At 37.4% G+C, this 27,226-nt stretch overlaps 1 protein-coding gene across 1 annotated transcript; it reads left to right on the top strand.

The window, feature by feature from the left end:
• Positions 1-62: 62 nt before the first annotated feature.
• LOC107757300 (rap guanine nucleotide exchange factor 1-like) lies at positions 63-26,436 on the top strand. The gene is made up of 24 exons (XM_016574744.1): positions 63-210; positions 5,130-5,275; positions 5,394-5,572; positions 5,689-5,845; positions 5,992-6,080; positions 6,235-6,387; positions 10,786-10,906; positions 11,523-11,703; positions 11,831-12,214; positions 13,970-14,166; positions 15,686-15,850; positions 18,207-18,283; positions 18,399-18,504; positions 19,954-20,029; positions 21,451-21,535; positions 21,633-21,725; positions 23,169-23,354; positions 23,436-23,520; positions 23,606-23,700; positions 24,714-24,792; positions 24,881-24,982; positions 25,057-25,154; positions 25,258-25,386; positions 25,578-26,436. The coding sequence occupies exons 1-24, from the start codon at positions 183-185 to the stop codon at positions 25,726-25,728; spliced, it is 3,162 nt and encodes a 1,053-aa protein (XP_016430230.1). The 5' UTR covers positions 63-182; the 3' UTR covers positions 25,729-26,436.
• Positions 26,437-27,226: the final 790 nt, after the last annotated feature.

Raw genomic sequence — 27,226 nt, 5'->3', positions numbered from 1 at the left:
TGTGAGTGTGAGAGTGTGAGAGTGTGTGAGAGTGTGTGTGTGTGTGTGTGTAGGAGGCAGAGCCAAACACAGAGACCAGGACCACACCGACCAACCGGTCTGTCTCCTTAAGATGCTGGAATAACGGCGAGAAACGAACATCTTTCGATTGTTGATCGAGACCAGCTCACTTACTCACCAAAATGTCTGGAAAAATAGACAGTAAGCAAGGTAAGCGTTTACCTTTGTTTACATTTATTAATAATTTGAAGATGAACTTCAGTTAGCCGCGTTAGCATTAGCGTCAGACGAGGGTTCAAGGCCACTGACAGGATCAAAGCATCTTATCTTTATCTTATTTGTAATGGCCCAAACGCGACATATAAACGCCTTAGATGATATATTCAGGTCTTTAAATTCATTTATAAGATAATCTGGTATTAATGTTTACATGAGTTTGTCTCAGACAGCTGTATTTGGGTGTGGACGGAGCTGCTTATAGCGCTGTTGTTGACTTTAGTTAGCTGTCAGACTCGTTTTTATCCAATTTCTCCTATTTGTTGTTTATTTTAAATATGTAGTTTGGGTTTTGTTGCACTGTTTATCTGTAGAGTTTGTGTTACAGTTGTTTTTGTGCTGCTATCTGGTTCTTTCTGGTCGTGTTTGGTGTGTTTTAATGGTCTGTTGTCCACAAAATGTAACGTTAACGTTACTATTCTGTGTATTTAAACGTACTCATTAACGTTAATATTAATAGTCTGAACTGTTTATATGATACATTTCGCATATATGTTGTATAAGTGCTCGTATAGTTTTAACGAGCTTGTGACACAAATGACAACAAGATATAGATAGTTTCTGCGTAATTTATACAGTCGAATTATATACAATACAAATATGTACAGCTGAGCTGGGTAGAGAGATACTCCTGGATATGAGATACTACTCCTGACATAAACCTGTTAACTTGAAGATTTTTACTCATGTTTTTGTGACTTGATGAAATAGGTTACACTGACAAGTAAAAACCAATGTCACTTCCTTTATCAGAAGTTTTAGGGAAGTTTGAGACATTTACTATAGGTTAACAGTTCACTCAGAGCTAGACAGACAGATAAACAAGCAACTTGGATTATATATATATATATATTATCCAAAGCGACTTACAAATGAGGACAATGGAAGCAATCAAAATCAACAAAAGAGCAATGATATGCAAGTGCTATAACAAGTCTCAGCTTAATGCAGTACACGTAGAAATCTTGCTAATTACTTATAAAGGCCTGAATGGTTTAGCACCTCAGTATTTGAACGAGCTCTTGTTACATTATAGTCCTCCACGTCCGCTGCGTTCTCAAAACTCTGGCCATTTGATAATACCTAGAATATCAAAATCAACTGCGGGCGGCAGATCCTTTTCCTATTTAGCGCCCAAACTCTGGAATAACCTACCTAACATTGTTCGGGAGGCAGACACACTCTGTCAGTTTAAATCTAGATTAAAGACCCATCTCTTTAACCTGGCTACACATAACACACTAACACATTTCTAATATTCAAATCCGTTAAAGGATTTTTAGGCTGCATTAATTAGGTCAACCGGAACCGGGAACACTTCTCATAACACCCGATGTACTTGCTACATTGTTAGAAGAATGGCATCTACGCTAATATTAGTCTGTTTCTCTCTTATTCCGAGGTCACCGTTGCCACCAGATCCAGTCTGTATCCAGATCAGATGGTCACTGCAGTCACCCGGATCCAGTACGTATTCAGACCAGATGGTGGATCAGCACCTAGAGAGGACCTCTACAGCCCTGAAAGACAGCGGAGACCAGGACAACTAGATGAGCCACAAAGACAGATCCCCAGTGGGGGCCTTGTCTCCTAGACGGCCACCGGGACAAGACCACAGGAACCAGATGAGTCTTCTGCACAATGTGACTTTGCTGCAGCCTGAAATTGAACTGCTGGTTTGGTCTGGCCAGAGGAGAACTGGCCCCTGACTGAGCCTGGTTTCTCCCAAGGTTTTTTCTCCATTCTGTCACCGATGGAGTTTTGGTTCCTTGCCGCTGTCGCCTCTGGCTTGCTTAGTTGGGTACACTTCATTTCCAGCGATATCGTTGACTTGATTGCACATATACTATTTAAACTGAACTGAGCTGAATGAAGACATCACTGATTCAATGATGAACTGTCTTTAACTGGAAAATTAGTGTTTACTATTGTCATTTTGCATTATTGACACACTATTTTCCTAATTAATGCTGTTCAGTTGCTTTGACACAATCTGTATTGTTAAAAGCGCTATATAAATAAAGGTGACTTGACTTGACTTGACTATAACAAGTCTCAGCTTAATGCAGTACACGTAGCATTTTTTTTTTTTTTATCATATAATATATACACACACACACAGTATGTGCTGAAACATTGAACTGAATGCAAAATGCCATTGCATCATCTTATCATTAATAAATATATATGTGGTTTATGCAATATTTTTTATGGGTTTGTTTTTTGTGCCAGGGGGATAATTGTATCTAAATTTGAAAGCTGTGATTTGAATAAAGCTGTTTGGACTCACCCATTCACTCCAGTAGATCTGTTGATGAGCAAGGGATGTAATGCTACATTTCTCCAGATCTGTTCTGATGAAGAAACAAACTCAGCTACATTTTGGATGGCTTTTGGAGTCATTTTCAGTACTCCTTTAATAAGTTGATTCAGAAAGATTTGAATCACTTGATTCATGTCAGGCTAGTTTAGAGACAGTGGTGCAGAAATTGTTCAGTGCAAGTTTTATGTTTTACTCTCCTGCACTCAGTGACTGTATGTGTGACTTTTTATGAATAAAGCAAAATGTCTTTTAACTACCCTGTGAGGTTGCCAGCATTGTCACTTCCTTGCTCTGAGGAAATTTGAATCACTTGTGGGTAACTTCTTGTCAGAAGTTCAGTTATTCATCTCTAAATGGCCCTGCGATGTAGATGCTGGTTTGCGTAGGAGGATGTTGGCCAGTGTCTTCTAGTTTCAGACATATCTCTTGAACCGCCCTTGTTTTAGCTGGTAGAGATGTCTGCATTATTTTAGTAACAAAAGAATCAGAATTTGGAAAGGGAAGTTTCTTTGCTCTTTTTAAGTTTATCAGGTCATGCTGACGATATTTTTGTCTTCATTTTTCTACTTTGCCATTTTTATGCTATAGAGCTGTTGTGAAATGCAGTGTTGCACAAATCTGTTTGATTGAGAATTATTGCTTTGTAGGATAAATCACAAAATGACAGTTGAAATCAATGCCAAATGCATTACAAATTCTTGTCTAAAAACAAGTTTTCATTTACCAGACAACTTTACTTTAATGAAGCTTCTTGCGTTGATGTTTTAAACCCAGACTCTGGGGGGGAGTCAGTACAGATGTTGTGGTTGACTAGTTTGTTTCAGAAGAGGATATGCAAAAAAAAAAAGAGGATATGAATTAGTGACACTTGATGGCACTTTCCACTGAGTGAGGATCTAGAAGCGGATGGAAAGATCACGTCCTCTGTAAGCACAAGCACACCTTATTGGTTTGCCGTGTTTTTATTAGCAGAGCAGCGCGTTTTCTTAGACAGTGGTTCAGGAAGTTGGCTCTCATGGGAAATTTAACCTGTTTAGATTAGCAGTCACATCAGTGACTGTGAGATAAGACAGATACGACTTCCATCATCCTGGGTAATTCCAGTCCTCCGCAATTTTAAATGCATTAACTTTCTGTAACCGCTGAATTTGCTGTTGTGGTCAGATTACCAATAACAAATTTAAATGTTAATTGACAATCTTTTCGTTCCATGAAAATGGTCCTAAAATATTAATGACAACTCACCCAATTGCAGATTTTTGATTGTGCAAATCATAATGTCCTTCCTGCTTAAACCAGCTGCTTCTGACTAGCTAGTAATTAGTATGTTTACCATGTACATTATCATGTTTACGCATAAGATATCAACTAAAACCCATGCACCTTAATTAGGTTAGACACCTTATTGAATTTAACGTGGATGAAAGCGTGGCTCTGAGAGATAGACTTACAGTTTTTACAATGGCACACACTGTAAAGGTCCAAGATCATGTCATTTTCACAACTCAGAACTGTCAAAACTGTTTTATGGAGTTTTTGTATACTGAGGTTTTTATTTTTCAGAAAGACGTTTCGTCAGCTAAACAGTCGGTATGTTCTTAAACGGCACAATCCATTAAACGCACTGTACTTCTATCCCTCACAGCCTAATTTTTGTTAAAAAAGTAATTTTGGCACTACTCTGACTAAGGTCTCTTGGCTATTTATTAAAAGTGCCAAACTGTTCCTGACCCAACTTCCTGTTTTCAATAGGAAATATATCAATACACAAAGAAAAGCTTACATATTTGATATGTGTTTTTCTTTTTTGTGTCTCCTAAATACTTAATCTACGCACACCCAGCTTTCAAAGCTAGTATCCACATTAGTCGAAAATCCTGACAAAACTCCATTAAGCTCCCTTGTCGGAGTCTTTCCGGCTTTGATATGAAGGATCTGTATCATATGATTTGAAAGTTCACAGAGCACTCTCGCAAACCCCGAGCTCTTCATTCCTTTAATGTGTGTGAGGATAAATTGCCCCTAAATGGTTTTGTGGCCTGCACAATTGTGTCATCACCAGAATTCATTCCAGAGCAGCACGCTCTAAGAGAGCGGTAAGTCCCACTGTGACCAATTCAGTTTGTAGTCGAAGAGGATTTCACTGTGTATACAAAGGCCTGTGTCTTATCTCGCATATATTCCCAAGATACAGAATAAGGTTGATGTCTCATAGAGCAGTGAACTGGAAAGCTGCTGCCTAAATTACTGCAAGATGACATGAATACTTTGGATAAGTGTAGTTATGGTTAGCTAATAATACAATTTAGGGCTGCACGATAAATCGCATGCGATATTTAATGCGCATCTTGTCAGTAAAGCTGTTAATTATATATATATATATATATATATATATATATATAATTAATACATAATTATATTATATAGACATGCATACATGTATACACGTATATATTAACAACTATGAGCAAATAAACTTTTTTGAGCTAATTTACCTTATAATTATGTTTGTTTTTTTGTCTTCCTTCAGAATCCCAGCGCTCCCACTTGACGTCCTTTACGATGAAACTAAAGGACAAATTCCACTCTCCCAAAATCAAGCGAACACCATCAAACAAAAAGTCCAAACCACCACCAGAACAACCCGTGAAGTCCCCAGAGAAGACCGTGACCAAGGTAGTAGAAGATGTTAACTTTATAAGCAGCTTTTTGTCTGAAAGCAAATAAGCACATTGTTATCTTTTGACGTATTGAAGACATTGGTTTTGGTGACATTCTTTTTAACCACATTTAGACTCTGAGTCGATTGGAGGAGCATGAGAAAGAAGTGGTCAGCGCTTTGCGGTACTTCAAGATAATTATTGACAAGATGGCGGTGGACAAGAAGGTCTTGGAAATGCTTCCTGGTTCTGCTAGCAAAGTTTTGGAGGCCATCATGGGCTTGGTGCAACTTGATGGCAAGATACTGGGCAGGTAAAGCTGTTTTTGAGCTTCTTGAGAGAATTAGTTTCTTGTTCAGCTTTTTAAAAAAAACATGTTTTCTGCATTAACTATATAAATATTTTATTTCCCTGTCCATCTGTCACCAGTTCGAGAGTGTCCTCCTGTCTCAGTCGACTCTATCAAAGTCTTGCAAACCTCATTCGCTGGTCGGACCAAGTGATGCTGGAGGGGGTGAATTTGGAAGATAAAGAAACAGTTGCAACCGTCACCACTGTGATCAAAGCAGTGCTGGATGGTGTGAAGGTATTAATGTTCAAGTAGAACTCTGTTATGACTTGTCTTCTGTCTGACATCTGTTCTCTGCCCATATTCCAGCTGTATTTAGCCATGGGTTTTGTTCTTAGTTGATAGTTTTGTGTAAAGCCGACTTTGCCTGTGGTTTCCTGTAGGAGCTGGTCAAAGTCGCCATTGAGAAGCAGGAGCACCCCTCCCCTACGACACCTGTCAAAACCCTGCTTCCTGCCGCCAGTCCACAGCGGTAAATGGAAACCTTTTTTGAAAAACATTATGCCTTGAGAAATTCTTTAAAATTGAGGTGGATGATGTTGAAATCCAAATTTAAATTCAGCTGGGCTGTTGACCTGTAATATGATGTTATGTGTTGTTAATTTCAACCACTTTTATTATGGCAGTGTTCCAGAGCCCCCTGTCATTGAGTCGAAGGAAACGGTCTTGAATGATACCCCTACCCCAGCCGAGGCCACAGAGACCCTAAATGATGTTCCTGATGAGGAAGCGGCCCCTCCTAAACCCCCTCTACCTGGACTCAAAGTGCCTGAACATTGGTATGAAAACATTTAGTCTAATTTTAAGCTTTATGGCCTTTATATATAAAATAAGTTATATAAAATAAAAATCTAAAATAAATATTATATACACATAGTTTTTTAATTAGAGCCCGACCGATATGGGCTTTTTGGGGCCGATACCGATATTAGGGAGTAAAAAAAGGCCGATATTGATATATCGGCCGATATTCTTTGTGTATATTATAGTACAGTACAAGTCAAAAGTTTGGACACTTTCCCATTCGTGTGTCCAAACATTTGACTAGTACTATACAGTATATAGAATACAGTATATACATAAACAGAATATATATATACATAAACACATTTTTTGCAATGATCACTCAAATGTGGTGATTAAACACTTATAATGATGTGACAGAGATACGTAATGGAGGCAGGGCATTTAACAATTTAACAATAAACTTTATTATCCAAAATGAGTCTGACATCAGTGCACTGAACAGTAAAGTTGAAGTTTATTCAACTTTAATTCAATTCAATTCCATTCAACTTTATTCCGTTCCCTTGGAACTGGAATCATGGCGGAATTTCATGTGAAGTCCACTTCGCAGGGCACTTGCGGTCGAATAAGACAACGCTTGAATGCTGCTGCCTGAACAAGAGACCTCCTTACTGAGGTGAAAGTGTGGACTGGTATCACTATCTCGCGAACGCTCCAGCGGATCTCCACCAAATTCGGGGGATCCCTTCAGCTCGAGGAGCCTTCTCGAACGCCACCCCTGCGCTTCGGTAGCCCCCTGGGATGGCTTGATCGGTCGGCGCCGGACTGTGAATTTAACCACCCGTAACTCCCGAACCCCGGGGGCTATCGACGCGGGGGTGGTCTCATTCGAAAGCGGGCCTCTAGACGTACACTCAATTCGCGTTCTAGAGGGTTCCTCGAGCTGAACGGATCCCCCGAATTTGGTGCAGATTCCCGTTACGGAGATATGGCCGTTCAAAGTTTCAATGGTTTTCCATAGACTTAAGCTTTAAAGCGTTTCATCCAGGTCGCCAGTAACAAACAACGGAGCGCGCTCTGCTGGACAAACTAAGTAATTACACCATTTCAAGAATTTTATCTGCGTTATATGTTCTGTAAAAAAAAAATTCATATCGGCGGCATATTCGCCGATACCGATATATCGGCGGCAGGCTCATATCGGCCGATAATATCGGCAAACGATATATCGGTCGGGCTCTAGTTTTAATGTTATTAAATATTCAATATATTTTCAAATATATATGTATATATATATATATATATATTATATATTTTAATCTATTTATTTTTTAATTTATAAATAATATTTGATTATTATTTAAATAATGTTTTATGTTTAGTTTTTTTTCTGTTTAATTTCATTTTTATTTAAAATGTATCGCTAGAATAGTACAAAATCACACATCAGGGTTTTAAACTGCTTTAAGATATATCCTCAATTTTGGGGTTAAAAATGGTAAACCTATAGAAAAAAGAAAAGAAAAAAAACAACAGAAATGTCAGAACCTGTTGGGTAGTGTTGCAAGCTTTATGCAGTGAAACAAGTGAGTGTGATTGTAGGTGGTACTGCATTGTAGGCGAGCAGTTTATGAGAGGAAATATGAAGTATGCTGTGTTATCTTATCGTGCTATCTTATCTGGATTACATGCAGTAAACATTTAGAGATCACAGGTGTGATGTGGTGTGCAACAGCATGTCGTGTATGTTTTAAGCGCTGGGCTTGGCTACAGATGATTGCACAGACCCATTTCGGTTTGCGGGAAGCCTAAAAGAAAAGGTGTGAAAGAGAGATATAAATAGTGGTATTCTTGAGAATTCAGGTCTTTGTAGGGTGCAGCAGCGAAGGCTCGGCTTCCTCTAGCAGAGAATCATTGACATACGGGCTGTTTTCTGAGAAATTAACTTAACAGTGTCAGTTCTCCTCTGAAGACTGAAGGAGACAAGAAAGGGAGAGAGAGAAACAGCAAGAAGGCATATTCTGATACCAAGTCTAGACAGGAGAGGATTAGGTTGTGCCACTGGCATAAAAGAGAGTTTGCTTTGTACTTTGAATTATTTGCTGGCGTTTCCATGTTTTTGGCCTGTTTCCAGCCTTCCAACAAGTCTGTGTCTCGGATATATAAGCTTTTTGTTGGAGATTATTTTGATGCCAAGTTTAGCTTACCACCTGGTCTGTGCTCTCAGCAGCTTTTTTTAAATTTATTTTTATTTTTTTTTTGTCTATAATTTAAAGTTAGTTTGATTCTAAATAGGGTTAATTCAAACAAAAATGAAAAATCTGTCATCCTGTCATTATTTACTCATCCTCATGTCATTTCAAACCCCTACAACCTTCTTTCTGCTATGGAACACAGCAGACGTTTAGCAGAATGTTCGAATTGCTTTTTACATAAATTTCATTGTTTAACATTAATAAGAGAGCGTACTCACTGCTATTGATGGTTTACTTGAATAATTAATGGAAAATTTAGAAGCAATCTTTACTTCATTGAGAAATAATTCAGTGTCATTAATTTAATTTGTTCATTTTTATTTTAATATTGGTATTGACTACTGGAATTTTGCTGATATTGTGAAAACCCTGTGGTGCAAAAAAAAAAAAAATGCAGAAGCGCAAATTATTTTTGAGAGCTGCTATTTAGATTTAGATACAGCATTGTACATTTTAATTATTTAAAACCTAAATTTTGACATCCAGCACTATAAAAATTATTGCACTCCATTTCATTAACAAGCAAGTATTCGCACAATCTGTCAAGTGTTTGAAATTGAACAAGGCTGCTACATTTAACTGCACACTTGCTATTAGGACAAGCTGCTTTTCAAATTGGAAATATTCACATTATAAGAACATAACGATAATGTCTAAGTTGCGTTGTGGTGAAAAACCTCTCAACCACATTGTTCACGTTGTTCACTCTGTCAAAGTGCTAGATGCGACAACCTGACCCCATATGAAACTATTTGCATTTAGCGTGCTCGCATGCTTTGGACAACTTGCATCATACACTTTTTTTTTTCTCCACTACAGCTCACTGTTTTTCATTAAAATGATTTTTTTTAATACTGCAAGTGAAGTCTCTGATGAAAGTTCTGCATGTGCAGTGCAACGCCCTGATGAATAATGAAATTTGTTGTTGTCTGTTTTCAGTCGTTGTTGCAGCCCTAATATCCCAAATGCGCTGTGAAGCACAGTTAGCTCACTGAAATGGCATGTAGATGCTTTCATGTCCAACAGCTACTCGGCTCACAGCCGAAAATGAGTTTACATCAGTCAGACTGTTCAAATAAATGACCGTGTTAGGACTATGACAGATCCTCCAGGTGTTTTATACTGTCCCTTCATTGCGGGAACTTCTCTCTCTCTCACACACACACGATGCGCAAAACTCCGCATTTGAACAGTCAATTGCAAATACTTAAACTAATAACCTAATAACAAAACAGTAGCTGATTCAGAAGCGCCAGATTGTCATTCATAGCAAAGTCAGAATTACCTCTTCTCCAAGGTTCACGAAGCGGTCGTCCATAAAATGCATTGCTGTTCTGTTGTAAGTAATCTTAAAGATTCCTAAATGCATCTACTTTCGGAAGGCCAAATAAAGTGCTTTTGCTTTCGCCTAGAAACACACAGCGTCTCCTTGACATGGCTGCTTCAACACTAACTGCTGTTCCTGAAACCACGCCTTCTTTCTTTGCGTGATCATTTGGGCGCATTATGCAAATATTTCCACATGGTGAGGTAGATATGTGGGGGCGTGTTAGAATGAGCCGTTTTAGGGGGGCGTGGCAGAGTCTTAACTTTGATAAAGAATATCTCTTTGGTTTTGAGACTTTAGTCTTTGCAACTTCAGGGATCTTATCTATGCACAATCAGCTTGTAACACTCCAAAGAGAAAGGAAAACTTGAAATCGCATCATATGACCCCTTTAATCTCCATTCAAGCCTCTCGTCTGGTGAAACTTTTTAAGACTGACCTGGTATCTACCTGACCTGGTATGTTGAGACTGGTTATTTAGAAGATAATCGTTGGTATTTGTAAATGTCAGCCAGCTGTACTCTACATTCACTATGAGTCAGTTCTTCTGCTAGTTGCTCTGCTGTATGACTTCAGTGTTAGTAGCTGTTTTGGGGCGACAGAGCAACTAACCAGACTGACTGAATAACTGATTTATGAAGTTGTGGTTTGTGGTCCCTGAGCTGTATTCCACTTTTGCTTTGCAAAAATGTTCCTGGTCGCTTGGGATTGGTTGCAGATTTTCATAACACAGAATTTGTCTGTAGGTTTCTTGATTGACAGCTTGTATGAGACTAATTTACTTTTCAGTATGACTATAGTTAATCTGTTTGATGCTAGCATTGGCTAAACAAACTCTCCCTTTGCAGTCCACCGGCTCTCCCCCCAAAGAAGCGTCAGTCGGCACCGTCTCCCACAAGGATTGCCGTGGTTGCGCCAATGAGTCGTACCACAAGTGGATCAAGTCTTCCTATTGGTATCTGTCGACAGGTGAGATTTTGGTGTTCCCTTGGTGCTCCAATCTGCAATTTAAGAACCTAATGTGGGCCTAATGTAACACATTTTGGGATAGTTTTGGTTTTAAAATGTGTGTATTAAAATTAAATTAAATAGAAATATATATAATTTAATTTTTTATTCAAAATATTTCATAAGTATAGTACAAAATCACACATCAGGATTTTAAAATGCATTAGGACATGTCCCAAATGAAATGAAAAATTGCAAACCAAATAGAAAATGAATAACAGTCGCTCAAGGTCTTACTCTTTCCCCAAAATTGTTTAGTAACAAGTCAGAATTAATTTGAAGTTACATGCAATGGTCACTCAGTTGTCAGTAGCTAGAGTGGCTTTTAAAATGATAGTTGACCAAAAAAAATTGAAATTCTGTCATTATTTACTGATCCTAATATAATCTGTGGAGCACAAAAAGGAATTTGGAAGGACATTTTAACTGTTGTTGTCCATGAAGTGAAAGTCATGGTGTCCAAAGACATTATTTTAAACATCTTTTGATGTCGAAGAGAGAGAAAAAGTCCGGTTTGAAGCATCAAGGTGAACAAATATTTCATGTTTGATTGAACCGTTCTTAATTTCATCTAAAGGAATATGAGGCAGAGGCCTTACAGAGGCGTTTTTCAGGAGGCAGTCACTCCTATGGAGCGGAATCTCCACGACTGTCCCCATGTGGCAGCATCGGCATATTGAGCAAATCAGATGAACAGCTGTCGTCTTTGGAGCAGGACAGTGGACAGTGCTCTCGTAACACCAGCTGTGAGACTCTAGGTGAGTCTTTAAATCATTGTTGAGAAAGCTACTTTGAAACGATAGCTTGTCAGACTACATGCCTCAAGAGTGGTTTAAATATATTGATGAGTTTTATCTTCTCTGTTTTGTCCCCTGGTTTACTCAGACACAGCAGAGAGCTACGACCCCGACTACGACTTCCTGCATCAGGACCTGTCTAGCATCGACCAGATCCCTCCCGCACACACGGGGGGTTGTCTGAGCCCACTCCCCGAGGCTCACAACGAATCATCCTCCTTCCCTGTTCAGCTTCAATCAATACCGCCCGCTCTCCCGAAGAAGGAACGGCGACCCCCTCCGCCTCAGGTGGAACGACTGTACTCTCAATATGACAATGTTCCTGATGAGGACATGCAGACCCCACCGTTCCCCCTCTTTGCTTCGATGCCACCCTCAAACCCTGGAGTATTTATGGGAAACTTTGGCCCCGCTGAGAACGCACAGATCCCTCAGAGCCCTCCACCCCTGCCGGAGAAGAAGAGTCGCCATAGTGAGTATGAGAAATTTAGATATGTTGTTTGTAGGATAGCAAGTCAGAGTAAGAAACGCTTGTTTAGTCAGATCTGATAGCCTTGTGGGCAGCGCTATGACATGTAGCACTGTTGCACTTTGGGAAAACCAAGTTAAGGCCCATTCACAACAAGTTATGGAGTATAACTGTCTACATACTGTCCTCTCATAATAAAGGCAAAAATGAAAAAAATAAAAGTAAAAATCTTACAAATTAAAAATAATTATAATAAAGTATAAATAATATTATTGATACTTCTGTCCCTGTATCAGCACAAGGTTGACATTCAAATTTAAAAAAAGATGAATTGCAGAATAATTTTAAAAGGTCTTTTCTTCCATATTGTGATGTACATCTTAGTAAAACAGATTACTGAAAAATAAAAAATGTATGGCGGGGACTTGGTTCCATTTATCAGTTGTTGATTGAGGCAGATCTGAATGAGAACTTGTTTAAGGGGGTTAACAAAATGATTGAAGAAGTCCGGCACTTACCACCAGAGAGAAATCTGTCATTTCACTTTATGATTGAGTTATGTAAATTTTTATTAAAAAATTATTTGGTCCAAAAAAAAAAAAACTATATACCAATGAATCATTCACAATAATACCAATAGCATGCATTTAGAAAATAGGGTGAATTTTCATTTCATGCCAACTTTAAAAGCAGCATTTAATCTTTGAGTGCTATGACCAAACAGGTAGTTCGAGCCCTGGCTTTTTTGTTTGTCTTCAGACTAAGCTGTTTGCACAGTTCACTAAATTCCTTGTGTAATCTATGCGAGGAATGACGCAGTATGGCAAAGCCAGTTTTTCACCAGTTTTTCTCTGTAAAGCCCTTCAGTGTCTGGTAGGGGATGGGATACAGTGATGTCATCTTCAATGTGAGGTCAGATGGCATAATGCCTTTGTTGGAGAGATCTCTTAGTGAATACAGTTCAAGGCCTCACCCAAGCCGGCAGGAAATGAGCTCTTGCTGAAAGACTCTTGTTTGGAGGGAGGGATGATTGAATCATGTCGTAATTCACACATGAGCGGTGTGGCTTGATAGAAGAGTTTATGTGAGGCCACACAGAGGATGCTGAGCTGTTTTTCTCTTTTATATTTTATTAACTTTATTTATTACAGAGCATTACAGACATGTTCAATTTATGTTTGAGCCTTTTGGTAATCTTCATATTCCAAAATAATCTAGGACATAAACCTACTATTTATTTATTTGTTTAATTTTTATTATTATTATTTTTATATATAAATGCAGGTGAACTGTTATATCTTTAACATATCACATAGGAATGTGTTGAATTATCTATCCATCTATCTATCTATCTATCTATCTAATTAAAAATTATTGTAAAATATTGTTGATAATACAAATAACAATTATTTCTAGAAAACTTAGATTAATACATGCATATGTCAGCTGTTTTATACAGATTCATCCTAGTTAGCAGATTATTGAATCTTGAGATTATTGAATATTGAGCGTCAATATTAATTTGCATACTGCTTACAAATGGGATTATGACCAAATTCTGCTTGATTTCACAAATAAACAGAATAAAATGCTGAATGACTATGAATGATTCATGCAGTAAACTGTGCCTTCACACCCTCTTACAGTCTCTTAGTCTCATTTTGGCATCATAACCTTTACCTTCTTTATGCATGTGCTAGTTTTTAGCACCTTGTGTCTTGATTTAACCTATTTACTTTTTACCTCGTTTACCCACAGTACTGAAGTACATGCAGTTTATGGAGGACTATTCTGAGCCACTGCCTTCCGTTTTCTACCAGACGCCACAGAGTGAAAGCATTTACGAGCAGCGCAATAGGAAGCGTTTTCAGGAAGTGTACGGTCTCAGCGACTCCTTCAGCAGCAGTGATGAGACCCTCCCTCCGCCAGCACTGCCACCCAAACAGAGACAACTGGTGAGAGCTAGATCACTGCCGTCAGTGCTGCGCCCACACACGCTGTGCACACTTTGAGTCTGTCTCATTCTCACCCTCCCTAGACTTTGATGCAATGTTTTTCTTCCAACTGAGAGTCACCATTAATCATAATGGTAGCAGTATTATATTTTTCCGTAGAGTCAGATTATTGCTTGTAGAAAAGCATTCATTCTGTGTTGGTCTTACTGAAGTTCAAGTGTTGCCTTGGGCGATCAGTGTCGTATTATGCCAGTAAAAGTACGTCTTCATCTTACATCATCTATTTTCTCATTGTGAACGTGTCTGATGTTTATTCAGCTAATGCCTATGAGAAACAGCTCAAATAAGAGTAAAATGTAGTAAACATCCTTTAAATCTTGTGCTATTCCTGGCCGTGTGTAGCACCTGCAGCTCTGCATATCCTTTTGTGGCATCTCAATGTTAGAAACAAGCGACTGAAGTTTATTTTTAACAAGGTTCTTGGTTATTTTTATGACACTTTTTAGAACAGAGACTTGTTTTGTTTTATGGACCTCTAATGCAGTTTTACAAAGAGACTGTTATAAAAGGATGGTACATTTTTACACCTAATAAATGATGAAAGGCATATAGGACCCAGAGGGAAATCTGAAAACTTGCAAACAGGCATGAGAAAAAGGCATTTGAAGACACTGTATCTAATTTGACATGCAAAGAGGAAATTTACATAGAAGACTTAAAGCCACAATGCAAGGTTTAGAAATATAATCTATGTTATATTGTACTGATAAGGTTAAAAGTGGGCACCAAGGGAGAAAAATAAAATATATATATATGTATATATATATATATACAATTTATTTATTTTAATTAATGGGGTTTATTTTATATATGGGGTCGAATTTTTTTGACTATAAACTGAAAACAGCATCTTAATTGATTTTTTTGTTTCAATACTTTGTACTGTTCTTACTTTTCCCTCATTCTTTTCATTTGACTTGGTTTCCACTGTTTCTCTCTCATTCCGTGTGACTGAGCAGAAGGATTCACTGAGGTGTGTTGCTTAGTTTTGAGCTTAGGTATAAAGTTAACCCTATGTGCTAGTAGCTATACTACGCAAGTTTAGCCATTCATTTGTGCTTTTAGTTTTAGTAATTTCCTGTTTTTGTTCCCACACTCTGACTAGCAAGCACAAGCAGTTGCCAGGCAAAAAATAGAAACCTTTGTCTCCCAATATTTTACACAATTCTTTCACATAATGTTCTTTCATGCTTCACAGTAGACTTTCGACTGAATAGACGTCATATTTAACTGGACACAAATAAAAATAGCATTCAAATAGGGCTTTTAAGGCCTAAGGTCACGTCTGATTTTCACAAACTATGATTAAAAATGTTTTATTTGTGTCACGTTTAAAATGCTGTCTGCTCTGACTAAGGTCCATTTCTTAATTCAGCTCGCATCTGCTCAATAATCTATACTGTGCATGAATCTCTGGCCTTTTTTCTCTTCCTTCCTCCACTCTTCTCTTCCCTCCTAGGCTTCCTCACACTCTGCATCTCCTTCCTCCTCCTCTTCCTCCTCTCTGTCGGGTCAGCTGCAGCAGTGTGCGTCCGGGCCTGGCCCTGGTGAGACAGAAAGTGCTCTCAGCCTTTCTGCATCTAACTCCTGTCTGAACCACCAGGGCTCCCTGCCTGTCCCTACGGTGAGTCTCGCTTGCCTTTTGCTGGCCTCTAACCCGTTAACCCATCTTTTTGTACTAATAAAGCCTTTAATATCTTCTTTAAAGCCTAATTTAACAGCAGTGCCTGCAAAGTGTTGACAGTTTAGGTGAGTTTAGGTTTTAGGAACCAGTTGTAAAGTTTTAGAGGATTAGTTCACCCAAAAATGAAAATATGCTGAAAATGTAAGGCCATCCAAGATGTAGATGAGCTTGTTTCTTCACCGAACAGATTTGGATCACTCACCAATGGATCCTCTGCAGTGAATGGGTGCCGTCAGAATGAGAGTCCAAACAGCTGACAAAAACTTCACAAGCCACACGACTGTGGACAAGCTTTCTCCAGTGAAAAAGTCTATCTCCTGTTGCCCTCTCACATCAAAATGATTGTAGTAGTGGAGTTGTGTGTATTGTTGTGATGGTTTTACCTGCTGTTTAGACTCTCATTCTGACGGCACCCATTCACTGCAGAGGAGCCTTTGGTGAGCAAGTGATGTAATGCTAATTTTCTCCAAACCTGTTCTGATGAAGAAACAAACTCATCTACATCTTGGATGGCCTGAAGGTGATAACATTTTCAGCAAATTTTCAATTTTGGATGAACTTTAATACTATGATGCAGCATTTTAAACACTGCAGTTATGATTCTGAAGTTTTTCAATTTGTCTCCACATGCTGTGAAGTAGCACAAACATGCAAACACCGCTGATTGTCTAATTATTGACTCTTTGTAGGTGTGTGTGCCAGCGGCTACAAAAGGAAACATGTTTATAATAGCTCACATGAATCACAGGTGCTGTAGCCTGTAGGCAGCGAATAGTTCACAACCTCAATTAACGGCGGCACTGCCTTGTTAGGGTTCAGTGATTTATTTTATTATTATTTATTTTTTTCCTGTACATGCCTCTAGTCTTCAGTGGCAGAGATCTAAAGAGTCAAAAGCATGTACCATACAGGGGTCCTGCAACTGTGACCTGCTGAAAAGCTCAGGTTAAACATGCATCATCCTGCAGGGACTCGTCGGGCTCCCCGCTGTTAGGTGACTGAGCTGCCTGTTATGATGTTATGTCCGCTGAGCTGTATCCTCTGACTACTGAATCACAGGGAACTCTTTTCAATACCTCTTATTGGGAAACCGACTATATAGATGATCTGTCTCGGGGTTGGTAGCTGGTATTTTGTGTCCCATTTCTTTATATTAGATGTATGTATGTGTATATATATATATATATATATATATATATATATATGGAGTGGCAATGATTCAGTTGATCAGCTGTGAGATTTGATTTAATGTCTGTATTTATTTCATATATAGTAGTAGTTTTTTTTTATTGTAGACTTTTTGTTGTTTTTGTTTTATTATTCTTTAAATTATAATAATAGATTATTATTGTTATTATTTTCTTTAATATAAAAGTGAACTTATTTTTATTATTTTAATTATAATTTGATAATAAAATAAATAATATTACATAGAATAGTAATGCTCAATACATTTTCATTCATTACACAAAATGCAATAATAATAATAATAATACACTTATTTTATTTATTCATATAAGAAATGCAGCTCATAGTTCCACAGTTCCATGACTAGATTAAAGATGAAACCCACAATAGATGCAAATATTAAACCCATAATAATAAAAGAAGATAAAATTAGTCTGCATAAAATGCATAACAAAAGATGGGAATTAAAAAATAAGCAATAATAAAAGAAAGCATAATACATTGCTTTAGAAAAGTCATTTCTAGTTAAAAGCAAAAGTAAAAAGATGTGTTTTTACCTTTTGTTTTATACATAAAAACAAAAAATCCAGTCAAAAAAAAAAAAACCTTGAGAAAATAGTCTCTATTACGTTAGTCTACACTGTAAGCACACGGCTTGTTGTGACTGCTCACAGGAATAAATGCCTTTTTTTTTTTTTTATGTATTCAAATAGAAAACAGTTATTTTAAAATATGTTATTTCACAATATTACTCTTTTTACTGAATTCTTTGATCAAATAAATGCAGCCTTGGTGAGCATAAGAGACTTTAAAAAATCTTTCTGGCCCCAAACTTTTAACAGTAGTGTATATAGTTATTCAGTGCTAGTGACTTTACTGTATTGTAATGTGTTATCAATATGCCCCAATCCTGTGTTGAATGTTTTGTGAAATGCATAACTAACACCTTGTGCTGTTCCCTGTATTTTTACATCTTATTAAAATGTAAAATCCAGCTGTCCTGTTCCTGTGAAGCATTTTGCCAGTGACGTCTCATTTTTCGCCCCATTCTTCTCAGGGTGGAGTGATGGTCCTGATAGTCCTTAAATATTGTTTCTGTCTTTGCCAGGACTCTTCTTGTGGTGCTGAGGACTCACTGCAGGACTCGGCTTCAGAACACAGCAAAGATCCGGCCGACAGAGAAGGGTAACATTCATTGCTTTAAAGAAATACTTTGGGATGTGGCATTTTTTTTCTCCCACCAGCAAATGGATTTTCTTTCATGTTTTGTATTTTTGATAACCTACCCTCTCATTCACAGCTGGAAGCAGAAGTGTGTGGATTCAGAGTTGACCTCAGAAGAGGTGGATGAGCTCTACCTGATGGACCACGACGAGATCATGTCTCACTTAACACTAAAGCAAGAGGTAAAACAGAAATGGCAATCTTTAATTTTAGAAGTTTGTCTTGATTTGCATTGGTTGCAATGATAGTCAGAGTGCTAGTGTGCTCTCTGCTGCCCTCTGCCTGTGAATTCAAGCCACTGCAGTGCCGCTGTGGTGACCGTCAGTATTGAAGTACTTGTGAAATACTGCTGTTCACACTGCAAGGCAGTAGCGGTTTTTGGCACGGGCGAAGAGAGCTTGTGCAGGAAATTAAGAACTTCCCTGACCTGCCATCAAAGACCATGAGCCTCCTTGAGCTTATCACTTTTATGCATGATAAGGATCTATCGGAGATCTACCCCAACTTTTGGACTGCTCTCAGGATTGCACTTACTCTGCCAGTCACTGTGGCTCAAGCAGAGAGGAGCTTTTCAAAACTAAAGTTGATCAAGTCGTACCTGAGGTCAACCATGTCCCAGGACCGGCTCACTGGCCTTGCCTTGCCGTCATCAGTATCAATCACTCAATAGGGGAGCAGATTTCATACGATGACATCATTGATGATTTTGCATCAAGGAAGGCCAGAAAGGTCAGGTTTTAGTTTGTGTTTTCTGTTCTTAGTGCAATAGTGTAATAATTAGATTCTCTTTAGTGTGTTTTCACATTTGTGTGATGAAGGAGTTGTGCTATTTAGAATATTCTATATTTTATTTGTATATTATTCTTAATATTTTATATTATTGTTGCTCTCTGCTCTTGTTACATTTTTTTATATATCTGATTGTATATATTTTTGGCACATTTATGTATATAGTGTATATTTATTTAAGTTCTGATAACTTATACTGTCATATTTTGTGCAGAATTGTGTTCATTGTCTTTTGGCAATGTTGGAGGTGGAGATTGTGCACCTTAAAAAGTGTGTTTCCTGTTGTAATTGCAATAGTTAAATAACTGGATTCTCTTAAGTGTTTTTCAAATGTTCTAATGAAGGATTTGTGCAATTGGGAAATATAATTTTCTCTTTCACTTATGTTGTTATATTAAAATATAACTCTTTGTGCAGAATTTTGTGGGGGGGCGCTCGAAGGGGGTCTCGCCCAGGGTATAATTCAATGTAGAACCGCCACTGCTGCAAGGTCAGACCTACTGCAGAGAGCATCTCCCCTGAATGAATACATAAGTGAGTTAATAAGTGGAGCACTTGTACTCTACAATAAGACAGGAAATATGACTCTAGTGAGCAGGCATGCTGCTTCCTGTTCCATTCTGCTTTTGAAAACAAGTCTTGAACATCCTGACATCTCTACATGTGTTGGGGTTCAGTTGACCCTAAATATACAGGGCTTCCTTAAGACCAACTGGTTGTTCAACCAGTAGATTTTGAAAATATTATTTTGCACATCCTTCTAAGAAGTTATATTTAGGAGCTGATTACATGAAAAGCTCTAACTTGTCGAAAACCGCATAATCCTAATCTGTGTTTCTCAGAACGATGACGGCCCTGACGTCAGAGCTGGATCAGGCGATATTTTATTGGTCCACGCCACCGAAACAGATCGCAAAGGTAAGAATAATCCCTTCTAATCTGAAGGAGTCCATTAATTTGTTAAATATTTATTTATTTAATAACACGTGCATCAAACAAACTCTGGGATTCAAAAGGTAGCTTTTCAACTACCGTTCAAAAGATTGAGGTCAGTAAAAAAAAATGTTTAAAGAAATTATTACTTTATTAAAATGATCAAATGTGACAGTAAAGACTTCTACATTGTTAAAAAAAATGCTGCTTCATACAAATGCTGTTATTTTGAAAAAAATTCTATTTATCAAAGAAATGTATCATGGTTTCCACAAAAATATTAAGCGACACAATTTAATGTTTTCAACACTGATGATGATAATAAGAAATGTTTCTTGAGCAGCAAATCAGCATATTAGAATGATTTCTGAAGGATCATGTGACACTGAAGACTGGAGTAATGATGCTGAAAATTCAGCTTTGCATCACAGGAATAAATTACATTTTTAAATATTTTAAAATAGAACACAGTTATTTTAAAATGTAAATAATATTTTACAATATTACTGCCTTAAATTTATTGTTCACCCCAAAGTTTTGAACGGTGGTGTAATTGATTCAACCAGTAGATTTTGAAAATATTATTTTGCACATCCTTCTAAGAAGTTATATTTAGGAGCTGATTACATGAAAAGCTCTAACTTGTCGAAAACCGCATAATCCTAATCTGTGTTTCTCAGAACGATGACGGCCCTGACGTCAGAGCTGGATCAGGCGATATTTTATTGGTCCACGCCACCGAAACAGATCGCAAAGGTAAGAATAATCCCTTCTAATCTGAAGGAGTCCATTAATTTGTTAAATATTTATTTATTTAATAACACGTGCATCAAACAAACTCTGGGATTCAAAAGGTAGCTTTTCAACTACCGTTCAAAAGATTGAGGTCAGTAAAAAAAAATGTTTAAAGAAATTATTACTTTATTAAAATGATCAAATGTGACAGTAAAGACTTCTACATTGTTAAAAAAAAATGCTGCTTCATACAAATGCTGTTATTTTGAAAAAAATTCTATTTATCAAAGAAATGTATCATGGTTTCCACAAAAATATTAAGCAACACAATTTAATGTTTTCAACACTGATGATGATAATAAGAAATGTTTCTTGAGCAGCAAATCAGCATATTAGAATGATTTCTGAAGGATCATGTGACACTGAAGACTGGAGTAATGATACTGAAAATTCAGCTTTGCATCACAGGAATAAATTACATTTTAAAATATTTTAAAATAGAACAGTTATTTTAAAATGTAAATAATATTTTATAATATTACTGCCTTAAATTTACTGTTCACCCCAAAGTTTTGAACGGTGGTGTAATTGATTTATTAATCTATTTCTTGTTCTTAAATCTTAACCTATAATTATGATTAAATTAATGTATCTTATGTTCTCTTTTGTAGATCGAGTTTTATACTGTGAAGCTTTTTTGACCACATACCGAACGTTTCTAACCCCAGAGGACCTCATTAAAAAGCTCCGCTATAGATATCCTTTCTGATGGTGCAGGAGGGAACTTTACATATCTTTTCATTACTAACCTTTGTACACTCCAAGCTTCTTTTTCGCCCTTAACTCTGAACACATATACCAGATTTTCTCTCAGCTCTGACATTATCAAACAACGAGCTAGTAAAAACACCTTCTTCGTGCTGGTGCGCGTCGTGGATGAGCTTTGGTGAGCTGGAACTCAATCAAATATCAAATGCACACTTTACAAAGGGATATACATATACACACACACACACACAACACCGCATAATCCTAATCTGTGTTTCTCAGAACGATGACGGCCCTGACGTCAGAGCTGGATCAGGCGATATTTTATTGGTCCACGCCACCGAAACAGATCGCAAAGGTAAGAATAATCCCTTCTAATCTGAAGGAGTCCATTAATTTGTTAAATATTTATTTATTTAATAACACGTGCATCAAACAAACTCTGGGATTCAAAAGGTAGCTTTTCAACTACCGTTCAAAAGATTGAGGTCAGTAAAAAAAAATGTTTAAAGAAATTATTACTTTATTAAAATGATCAAATGTGACAGTAAAGACTTCTACATTGTTAAAAAAAAATGCTGCTTCATACAAATGCTGTTATTTTGAAAAAAATTCTATTTATCAAAGAAATGTATCATGGTTTCCACAAAAATATTAAGCAACACAATTTAATGTTTTCAACACTGATGATGATAATAAGAAATGTTTCTTGAGCAGCAAATCAGCATATTAGAATGATTTCTGAAGGATCATGTGACACTGAAGACTGGAGTAATGATGCTGAAAATTCAGCTTTGCATCACAGGAATAAATTACATTTTTAAATATTTTAAAATAGAACACAGTTATTTTAAAATGTAAATAATATTTTACAATATTACTGCCTTAAATTTATTGTTCACCCCAAAGTTTTGAACGGTGGTGTAATTGATTTATTAATCTATTTCTTGTTCTTAAATCTTAACCTATAATTATGATTAAATTAATGTATCTTATGTTCTCTTTTGTAGATCGAGTTTTATACTGTGAAGCTTTTTTGACCACATACCGAACGTTTCTAACCCCAGAGGACCTCATTAAAAAGCTCCGCTATAGATATCCTTTCTGATGGTGCAGGAGGGAACTTTACATATCTTTTCATTACTAACCTTTGTACACTCCAAGCTTCTTTTTCGCCTTTAACTCTGAACACATATACCAGATTTTCTCTCAGCTCTGACATTATCAAACAACGAGCTAGTAAAAACACCTTCTTCGTGCTGGTGCGTGTCGTGGATGAGCTTTGGTGAGCTGAAACTCAATCAAATATCAAATGCACACTTTACAAAGGGATATACATATACACACACAACACACACACATATATATATATATATATCAATCCAGTGAAATGACATTAAATTACTTGGATCTTTTATGTGCAAGTTGTTAAAGGGGTTTTCCTTGATGATATGCTGTGTTATGCCACATACATACAAGGTTGGAATACCCTAATATTAGATGACTACAGTTGAAGCAGCTTGAGTTCTGACACAGTTATTCCACATTATTTACTCATAGGCCCATGTGATGTCACAAAAAAAAACGACATAAATGTAAACCCTTATTTGTGTGTCAACAGTTTGGTGGAGCTGACAGAAGACATCCTGAAGCAGCTCATGGAGCTTGTGTTCAATCTGTTGTGTAATGGTGAGCTCACCCTGGCCCGGGTTCTGCGCAAGAACATCCTGGATAAAGTCCAGCAGAAGAAGTTGCTGCAGTACACTAATTCCCTCAAAACGCTGGCTGCACGAGGTGTGGCCGCCAGGTAATGCTCACCTAGATCATCTTTCTTTTAAAAATTGTTAGTTTAGAGTGAATTGAACTGATTTTGAGTGTTTGTTAACAGGCCTGGCACTCTGCATGACTTCCGTAGTCATGAGATCGCAGACCAGCTGACTCTCCTCGATGCAGAGCTGTTTTATAAGATAGAGGTACGGCTTCTCTAATGTCATTCATCAAGCTTCCTACCTTTAAAGTTTCAGGGTTTTCCAACACCTTTTTCCTGTCTGTCTGCAGATCCCAGAGGTGTTACTTTGGGCAAAGGAACAGAATGAGGAAAAGAGCCCCAATCTGACCCAGTTCACAGAGCACTTCAACAACATGTCATACTGGTATGATGCTCTGATTCTCAAGCTGCTGTAAAACTTTTAGCGTTTAAGAAAAGAAACGTCAGGTGCCACTGCACAGCCAGAAAAACTAGTCTTACGGAACCAGACTTTTGGCTTGCAGCATAAAGTCTGGTCCATATTACAGCTATCCATATTATTATTCTGCAAAACCTTCATACTTAAGGCTTGTGCACACCGGGACGATTATCGTGCGCGATTATCGCCGACGTTTAACGCCTCGTGACTAAACAAAGGGCGCCAATGTGAGTGTGCACAAAGCCCCAGGCGTAAAAGTGTCATTTAAAAAAAAAAAACGCCTCAGGCTCGTTTTTTTGGACGCGCCGTGTTAAAAACTGGCCGACCAATGAGATTGGCACTTTTGAAACACATTGAACAGTGAAACACGACTTGGTGGCGCTCAAGCACAAAACAGTCTTGCCGAGCACACATTGATACCTAATGACGAAGAGGAAGTAAGTAGACGAAGAAGATGCATCGAGGCAAGCTGCTGGTCTCATTGGTGTCTGAACACAAAAAGCTTTATGACAAACACGACAGCGACTACAAAAATCTCGATAAGAGGGAGTTGTTATGGAGAGGAATTTCAGATCAAATAGGATTCGATATGTACCGGGGTATTTCTGTTTTTCATGAAGCGCCATCTAATGTCAGAGAGGGAATTTGCACGTTCTCTCGGCTCATCGCCAGCGAAAATCGCTTGGGTATGAAAACAAAGACGCAGCGATAAGCGCGCGCGATAATCGTCCCGGTGTGCACGAGGCTTTAGACACTGACAATTTTATATATTTGGGTTTCTAAAAATTAATTGGTCACTACAGGACTATTTAAAAACAAGTGAAGGCAATTAAAAGTGGTGAAAATGAAATGGTGACAACTTACCTAAATGATACACAATTTCTTTAAGCATTCATATAAATTTGAGCCCAAAATTTTGGGTTTATGGACATGTTAATAAGTATACAGTACATTATATATTTTTTATTCTCTGTTTTAAGGGTTCGGTCCTTAATAATCCAGCAAGAGAAAGCCCAGGATCGGGAAAAACTACTTCTAAAGTTTATCAAAATTATGAAGGTACAAACTATTGTACCTTGATTCTAATGGTTTATTTGCTTAATTTATTTAAAATAAAAAAACTTGAACCTGTGTCTCTGTAATTTAGCACTTAAGAAAACTCAATAACTTCAACTCCTACTTGGCAATATTATCAGCGTTGGATTCAGCGCCTATCAGAAGACTGGAATGGCAGAAGCAAACGTCAGAGGTAAATCACATACCCTGTCTCTATATTATTTTAGTGCTCAGTCGATCGTCACGTAACTGATGTTATCTTCACAGGGTTTGGAGGAATATTGCACTTTAATTGACAGTTCCTCCTCCTTCCGGGCGTACAGAGGAGCTTTGGCGGATGTGGAGCCTCCATGTATACCGTATCTGTAAGAACAGATGTTAAGCATTAAAAAGCACATTTTGTATTGTGTGTCAAATGTCATATTTCGTCTATAACTGCTCTTTCCCCTATTTTGCCACAAAATACAGAGGCCTCATTCTCCAGGACTTAACTTTTGTGCATCTTGGGAATCCTGACCTCATCGATAGAAAGATAAACTTTTCCAAACGCTGGCAGCAGTTCAATATCCTGGACACTATGAGGCGCTTCCAGCAAGTGTGAGTACTTCGACACTTCCATAATCAAGTGAAAACAAATTACTTGGGACTTAGAATTGTATTGGATTGTGAAAACTTGCCTAGAGAACTATTGCCTAGAGATGTCTTTTTAATAGATGTCTCTTCACATTTGATATTTTTTCAGCTTCAAATGAAGCGTTTTGCATGACTTCTACTTTTCTTTCTTTCAGGCACTATGACCTCAAACACAACGACGACATTGTCTCTTTCTTCAACGACTTCAGTGACCATCTAGCTGAGGAGGCATTGTGGGAGCTCTCTTTGAAGATCAAACCTCGCAACATCACTCGCCGGAAAACAGAACGAGAGGAAAGGACGTAGCTCGCTCGGCTAGAACAACAAACTGCTTTTAAAAGCCACTCTCCTCTGACGTTGCAAGACACAGCGATCACAAATTACTGTAATGGCAGCTACGAGACTGGAAACGATACTGTATTTCTGTTACAGTTTACTGAATCTTTTTTTAGCAAAAAAAAAGGGTGATTAGATTTTATTTTGTAATTGCACTGCATCTGAACCTGTGTGTAAATTTGAAGTGGAACAGTGGCAAGCGCAAAGACAGAAAGCATGACTCTGATATGTGAGATTACGTGGTTTGAGATCGTAACCTGGGATTTACGGTGATGTTCCGGGACCGTCTCGCCATCTGGATGTTTGCGGTGCAATCTGGAAAAACAACTGCGACTCCAGCTGCAAACTGATACCATGATGCCTCAGTGGGCAATTTGGATATTGAAGTTCCTTGAAGACTGATATTTTTATTTATTTATTTTGTATGTAACAAATGCACATAAAGACTCTTTGGGTTTAGGGGGATTGCTGTAAGCTTAGCTGCTGGATTGAACAGCTTGAAGCGTGTATGATAATAGGTCATTATGAGGACACACAGTCACTGTTATTAATAGCACTATCAGGATTTTGTTGCTTATTCTGCAAGATTAACACAGTATTCGGCTTAATTCAAAAGGCGCTTTTCTGGATTTGAGTTTCAAATTTTGTTACTAAAATTCTTCAAACGAGTGGCAATTTTAATGTGCAAAAAAACATCTTAATTTTTTTTGTTAGTTCAATGGAATAAAAAAAAAGGTAATTGCAAGTTGCAACTTATCTCACAATTCTGACTTTTTCTCTCACAACTTCAATTTATATCTTGCAATTATGAATAAAAATGTCAGAATTGTGAGATAGTATCTCACAATTACAAGGAAAAAAAACAATAATTGTGAGATAAAGTCGCAATTACCTTTTTTTTTTAATTAATCAGAGAAAAATGCTTCCATATATTGCAGTGATTATGAAAAACAATTCCAGGCCTTGAAATCACAATATAAATTCAGCAAAAATGTAGCATAAAATCAAAATTGAATTCAAAAGTTATTTAACTTTTTACTGCACATTCTTGTGAATGCTTCACCTGTGCGTTATTCCAATGAAGAAAGGTTTGTCTTTGTCCAATTACAGTGACACTCACTTTCACCATTCAATCAATTCCCAACTATTTTTTTCTAACTGAATATCCTGTTTCACCCTGAAATACGCCATATTTTGAAGTAAAATGCATTGTGAACAGCATTTCATAACATATTTATTTTTTATTAAATATATAATTTAAAAATTTTTCTTTCTATTTGTATATATTGAACAGTTTATGGATGAAATGGGAATTATTTGCAGGTTTCGCATGTCTTTGATCTTGTAATTGTGACAAATGCTGAATTGACCATTCAAAAGTCATCTGTTTTATAGGCGAGCGGTGACCGTTTTAAACGGGTATGCTGTGATAAACAATAATTGGGAGATAAAGTCGCAATTACCTTTT

The sequence above is a fragment of the Sinocyclocheilus rhinocerous genome, unplaced genomic scaffold, assembly GCF_001515625.1.
Source record: "Sinocyclocheilus rhinocerous isolate Xijiao unplaced genomic scaffold, SAMN03320098_v1.1 scaffold293, whole genome shotgun sequence".
Taxonomy (NCBI): domain Eukaryota; kingdom Metazoa; phylum Chordata; class Actinopteri; order Cypriniformes; family Cyprinidae; genus Sinocyclocheilus; species Sinocyclocheilus rhinocerous.
The sequence above is the reverse complement of the archived record's forward strand: the minus strand, read 5'-3'. Positions and strand labels throughout refer to the sequence as shown.